Consider the following 6,757-nt stretch of genomic DNA (forward strand, 5'->3'; position numbering starts at 1 on the left):
AAAATTTAAGCTCCCACTTACAAACCAAGCTTTTTCTTCGAGTCATGTAAGGATTTTTTTGCTTTGGGGACTAAAACTTCAAGGACTACTTTCTACAACGACATTCACGTCATTTGCACGTTATTGTCCCATAACTTTCGTATACAACAAAAAAATCCCGATTTATGTCCCATCGACATCATATCCGATATCAGTCCAATTCATGCCAAAAGCAGTACCATTTGTTCTGTTTTATCCAACTTTTTCTAAAAATGAAAAACTTAATGTAAAAAGTCCTCATGTAATGTTTTTACCAACAATAGTTACACATCATGATGCAAAAGTTTCATACATTACAACATAGCACAAACAAATACACAGACTCGATACACACATAGACGTATATATGTGTGTATCTACATATAGTTCTATCCAACATTAAATGTTTAGCCGATGGGTTTTAAAACAAAAAAAATATATATATAGAGAGAGAAAGAATAGGTTTAGAGAGCACCGTTTACGCGAACATGATAAGGTGGGCCCCGACAAAAGATGGGTTCATCCGGTGAAGAAGATCGAGCCCGAGCCCTTAGAATTTCATTGGGATCGTCTATGACTGCAGCAGCCAATAGTGTGTACTCACCCGGGACAAGAAAATACAGACTGAACGAATGTTTGATTTCTTCAAGTGGAGGAACATCCACCTTCATCCCACTCAAAGCACCTACCATAAAAAATAAAAAAAATAAAAAAAAAAACACGTGTTAAAATCAAAAAACATAAATGCATTTCTATAATGGGTAAAAAGTACTTACCAGACCAAAGTACAGCAGAATTAGTCCCTTCAATGCAGTTTTCGCCAGCAACATCTCTACACGTAATACTAAGACTCATACTGATCAAATCTTTAGTATTATTCCTCACCATAACTTCCATAGGTGTCATCTCATGTGCCAATACACGACTTTGACCTTGGTCAACTTGGTCAACGAGCCGGAAACTGAAAGTTAAAGGATCGGGCAGCAAAACATCCATGACCGATGTCTGAAGGGCAGCCTGAGTAGCATCTTTAATATGCAACTCCCCGGAACTATTCCTTCCGGAAACCCACCTAACCTTAATTTTCGAAATCAAATCCTTTATGGACGCGTTGACTTCCGCTTTCTTGTTTGACTTTGAATTCGTTAATAAAAAGGAACCATCAAGAATCGGTAGCTTAAAATGCTCCAACGGGATTAATACTCTCGCAGTGTAGTCTCGATCGATTCTTGTTTTTGGGTAATCGAATTCGGATGAATTTTGGTCAACGTTTTCGAGGTTGACCGAGACACCAACCTCAAAGACAACATCGGTTGGGTTTGATAATTCGAGTTCGAGAAAACGTAGGCCCCAGCTGCCTCTGTAGGGGTCCATTTTCACTAACCGATCAGTGTGTGTGGAATCATCAGAAATTTGTCCCACATGAGCGGGAATTTCCATTGAAAGTAAGCGAGCTTTTACAAAAGATAACCCTTGTAAGACGCAGATGTTTAAAGGTGTCACGAGGCGGCGTCCCGGTGGCAGGAGACCGGTGGTTGCTGGCGGCTCTTGGTGGTTCTCTGTGGGACCTGAGATGTGAAAAGACGTTAATTCCCTCAAACACAATTATAATAACATTGTAGGGTGAAAAAGTAGAAAAAATTACCTGCATAATGGATCAATAACATCGGGCTACTTGAATCTTTCATGGGCCTAGACCCATCAAGATCCGCCAACCCAAGTTGCCAAGCTTTTAAAGTAACCGGAATTGTCACTTCCGCCCCTGGTTTCAACGGAAGCGCCGACTCCAACGCCTCCGACCCAATCGAAATCACCGATTCCTGATTCTTCCCTGATAACGAAACATGTGCTTGTTCAACCGCAACTGTTCCCGCATTCGCAATGCTAATCCAAACCTCGCGGATCTCGCCTTCGTACAAAATCACCGCCCCATCGCCGCCGACCGTGCGCGACACCAGCAACGGAAGCGATGGCACAACTGTAATACTTGGTACATTCGTGTTTTTCACCTTCCCGTTCCCGGATCCGCAACACCTAAACGGGTCGGAAATCACGAGGCCTTGTTGAGCTCCGAGGAGTAAATTGTCGACGTCTTTGAAGAAATGTTCGGTGACGACACCGAAACAGTGAACGATGCATCCCGGAATGGAAACGGGTCCGGTTTTGGTTGGGATTCCAGAGAGGGTGATGACTTTGGAGGAATTGGGGGGGAGGGTGACTGTGATTGGAAAGGAATCGAAGTTTCCAGAGTGGACCGAGAGGTAAATGGAGTTGACTAAAAGGTCAAACCCACATGGGTTGGCTAATTCGACCAGGACTTGAACGGGTTCACCCACGACCCAAACGAGGTCTTGTTTTGTGGAGGTGGTTTGATCGCCTTTGGTGAATGGTGTGTAGATGAAGGGTCCGGATGGAGCGGATCCGGCCCACCAATCGGGTCGACCCGGTGTTCGTTTTATTATGTCCATTTGTGATGGGTGTAGAGGAAATGAATGCAACCTTACAAAAGGTAAGGCAGGATCAGGGCAATGAGTTCCAGAAGGAAGCCTTTGAGCAGAGTTATTAAGTGCAGTTGCAAGACCATTTTGACCTGAAGGTGTAATTAGAGGATAATAAGATCTTAATAAACGTGCTGCTGCACTCCATGCAGCAAGAGGATCTCCAGCACGAACAGCTGAGAGAAGAATCTCTTTGAGAACAACCATCTGTAGAGTGCTCCATTGTGACTCAAATAAAGAAACAACCAACTCATGATGATTCATCTTCCCATTATCACACCCAATATCCTTGTATAAACAAAAACCAAAATGTAAGGAAGTTTTAGATTTTAAAAAAGGGATTTGAAAACTGAAATTGAATAAAAACTCACATTGGAAATAGGTTGTTTGGGAATGGATGCTCGACTTTGAACACGATATGCTTTTGTAGTAAGTGCCAAGACTTGCATGGCACTAATAGCAGCTAAACTGTTCTCTTGTTGTAAATATAACTGAGCCACTTGTCTGGAGAAAAAGGCAGCTTTCCGATGGTAACCAAGAGTTCCATATAAACGAGCTATTTCAATGTATAATATCAGTCTGTCACTTGCATCTATCAAAGACTTTGCTCCATCTGCTGCAGCAGTCAAAAGGTCAACCACCTCCTTAGCCAGCTCACGTCTGCCAATCACATCAATATTATTATCATAATGCAACTTACTTTCATTTCTTTTTATATTATTTCAATGGTATCCTACTTTTGTTTCTTTCCTCTTTCAGCATTGTAGGAATAATAGCAAAGTTTTACAAATCTACCTGCATAGAAATCTTGCCAATTTCAAAGTGGCTTCCAGTTCAAAACTGAGGGGTGAAACCCTGCAAAGAGTAAAGAAACAAATTCAAAAATATGGGTATAAATAAAACTTGACCAGAATGTATTCACAAGATGCTGATATCAAATGGTCACTTTGCAATGATGACTATGGGGGCAAGTATGTCATTTGAGTTCAAAATTTTCCAAAAGTAATAAATATTGCATCTGGTGCAGGATATCCTAAAATTGGAAATTTTCCATTTGTGTGATAGAGGGAGTGTATAACTATAACATATGCATATGTGAAAGATGTTACTCATGTGGATAACTTGTAAGGATCTATCTATCTACCTTTGAGCATTGTCTTGTATAAATGACTTCCTGTAATGAGCAATGGCACTGTTGTAACGATACTTGACCTCCTCCTCTATAACTGGATCCCTATGAACTGCTTTATCCATCTTATACAACAGAAACACAAAACATTAATATGTTACACAGCATACTTGGGTTTGCATTGTATATAAATAAACATCAAAAGGTAACCATATATTTGAAAGGACATACTCTATTGCAGCTTAAATTTGAAAGGGCGGCATGAGAAGAATATAAGAGTAGAATTGTCGTAGTTTTTAAATATACTATAAAGTTTTAGAGACATTGTTTCAAATTGTAAATAGAATAGTCATAGTTTTTAATGAGGTTTAGACTTCCTAAGGGAGTGTATGCAATCTTTTTCATTGTTCAAAACTGATGGGAGGTTGATCCATCAAATTCCCTTTATTGCTACAATAACAGCATGGATATTGAAAGAACCATGATACCAAATATCAACACATTATTTAAGAATATCTTTAATCATTGATCCTTTGATATACTCACCAACAAGGCACAAACACCACCTTCCATTGCACCAGCATACCAAAAGTAATCCCCAGTCAGCCTGGCAAGTTCTAAAGCAGTAGAATAATGGGCATTGGCATCAACAGGTGATCCAGCTAGTAAACAATAATCTCCAGTTGTTTTCTGTGCTCTCCCAAGTCTCCTCTTTTTGGCTTTGATCACCTGAAATATAGTTGTGATAAAGTTGTTTAATTGCCATTCTTGAAGCATGCACTTCATAATTCAATGTTTATAGCTTTAAGACAAAAGGGGGAGAAAAATGTAGCAATTATTCAATCATCAGGACACCTAAAACATAAACCTCCTCTGAGCTGAGACTGGCTTGAGAATCTAGAGGTGTCTTCAGAATTATTCCACCAGATTCTGGTCGCAGAACCCATTTTTCAAATTCCATTAGAAGTGAAGCAGCAATCTCTTGCATCATTGTTTGCAAGTGAATTTCTTGAGTCCTCTGGTCAGCAGGAGGAAACAAAACCAATTTATTTTTGTTGTTATTCCTATCCGCGAGCTGCAATATAAGATAAACAACACCAGAGGTATCATGTTATTAGGATAATTTCTTGGAAGAATAGGATGACAATTAGCAAGCAACTATGAAGATTGGAATATATATGTCGTGGTGCAAGTGCAACAGATACTGCAAGACGCTTACACCCGTACAAAGGAAGAAGAACAGTAGGAAATGAAACACACAAGGAAGCTAATGATTAAACGCTTTTCAAAAGCTGAAAGTCAAACAATGAAAGGCAAGAAGTACAATTCAAAACTAAAAGCATTAAGATTCGGAATTCTACTAAGTGATCTACTCTCGTGAAATGTCCATAACGTAATTGAACTAGATATTGATATAAAATTATATAAAACTTAGGGAAAATCGGGAAAATAACCTGTGTATCTCCAGGGGAAAAAACGAAACACCTTTGCACAACTGAAGATGAGTATCCTTTACAAGCCATAGCGAACTGCTCAGCAACACTGCCTAGATCAGGAGAAGACGGACAATGACAGATTCCGATAACGCCGTGAATTTTACGGTTTGATTGGAAATCCTCCCATGGACTCGGCGGCGATCCGCCTACAATGAACTTGAACCTTAGACTACCGGATTCCCATGGCTGTTGAGAGAACGGAGATTTTTGGTCAGCTTTGTAGAAATCAGTGATAGTTGAGAGTTCGATCTTGTGGTGGCGGCCGAGCATCCCGGCGTATTTGCGGAAGAGGTGCAGGTGGATTTCTCCGACCGGGAGGACGGCGATCCGGATCATGGAACTGGTTTCGATGCTGACATCTGGCTCCATTGTTGTTTTCGCCGGGAAGAAAGCAAAGGGTACCGAGAGTTCAAGCCGGAGATGAGAGGAGGGGCGGTTGACAGTAGTGTGTGTGGTTTTTCACTTCAATATAGATCGGTTGCGGTGAAATTAAGAAATGGTAATGAAAGTTGAAACCCTCTTTTACGAAACTAGTCCATGATGGTGTAACAAACATTCACTTTAAGTCCTTTACCTTTTTAAACTCTCCTTTTAATCCCTATGGTTGGCAAAATAGATAAAAAAAAATAAAATAAAATAAATAAAAAAAAAAAAACATACTTCTATTTATTTTAGTAAAACTTACAAAATGTTTCATGCTGTATGTATCTTTATTTTTTTTTTCAGAGTCTAACAAAAATAACTTTTTGAAAGATGTTTTTATAATAAGTTTTGTTATGGTTTTAATCCGTATAGTCCTTTGGTTTAAGATTTATAAAGTTATTATCAATTTTTATCTTTAAGCTATAATTGTTTATATTATCCGGACACGATTGACCTCATCATTATGGTGACAACTGACATGATCCCCTTTTAGATTAGAAAAAGAGAATGTGATTTTTTGTAGACGGTGCAACTAAGACGAGCGACTTTCAACCAAAAATAGTCTTTTTCTCGTTCTATACAATTGTTTGTATTTCTGGTTAGCCCAAGGAAATCACAAACGAATCATGGAGACAACGACTTCGAACATGCAAGGCGAGATTAGTCATCTTCATCACTAGAGACCATGGCGGTAAGATTGGGGAAGGGGAAGGTCGCTTCTAAGTTATTAGTCTTTTGGCATAGGTGGGAGTTAGAGCAGTATAGTATTACTATTGGTGGCTTAGTGGCCAATAGGTTTGGATCGGGCATTTGTAGGACATTTACTTGTTGGAAAAGTCATGGTATTTACAACATTTGTAGGATATTTTACGCACGTCAATGAGAATGGTTTCATGTGAATTAAGTTGCCAGTGATGGCGTTCATAGTGGGTCTCTTTGATGATCTATCAGGTGGTTGCGTACCTAAGTTAGGATGAAGTCTGGGCACGACGGGAGCTTTTGGTTCGTCCATTGTTAGGCTTGTAGGAGCAATTTGTTTCGATTATTTGTCGAGAAGTCAGGTGTACAATTGAGATCTTATAGTCATGAATTTCCATAGCAAAGATTGGTTTGGTAGTTATGGTCTAATGTCCTAGTGTTTCTAGTAATATGGACTAGAGGATGGATTTATCAGGAGATTTATCAGGGTTTTA

The 6,757-nt window shown here is 39.5% G+C and overlaps 1 protein-coding gene across 1 annotated transcript; it reads right to left on the bottom strand.

Moving 5' to 3' along the window:
• Window positions 1-281: 281 nt before the first annotated feature.
• Window positions 282-5,619, bottom strand: TRS120 (transport protein TRS120). Its single transcript, XM_078959380.1, has 9 exons — window positions 5,100-5,619; window positions 4,514-4,720; window positions 4,192-4,374; window positions 3,661-3,770; window positions 3,312-3,371; window positions 2,888-3,176; window positions 1,664-2,804; window positions 795-1,586; window positions 282-703 (listed from the first exon to the last, which is right to left on the bottom strand). Exons 1-9 carry the CDS (start codon window positions 5,508-5,510, stop codon window positions 483-485), a joined length of 3,414 nt encoding a protein of 1,137 aa, XP_078815506.1. The 5' UTR covers window positions 5,511-5,619; the 3' UTR covers window positions 282-482.
• Window positions 5,620-6,757: the final 1,138 nt, after the last annotated feature.

This window comes from Lactuca saligna, chromosome 6 (assembly GCF_052625555.1).
Source record: "Lactuca saligna cultivar CGN05327 chromosome 6, ASM5262555v1, whole genome shotgun sequence".
Lineage (NCBI taxonomy): Eukaryota > Viridiplantae > Streptophyta > Magnoliopsida > Asterales > Asteraceae > Lactuca > Lactuca saligna.

Coding starts and splice junctions, on each gene's coding strand:
- TRS120 (XM_078959380.1), bottom strand. CDS start 5,510: ATGGAGCCAGATGTCAGCATCGAAACCAGTTCCATGATCCGGATCGCC. Junction 1,587..1,663: donor GTTATTGATCCATTATGCAG/GTAATTTTTTCT, acceptor TTCACATCTCAG/GTCCCACAGAGAACCACCAA. Junction 704..794: donor TTCTGCTGTACTTTGGTCTG/GTAAGTACTTTT, acceptor TTTTTATGGTAG/GTGCTTTGAGTGGGATGAAG.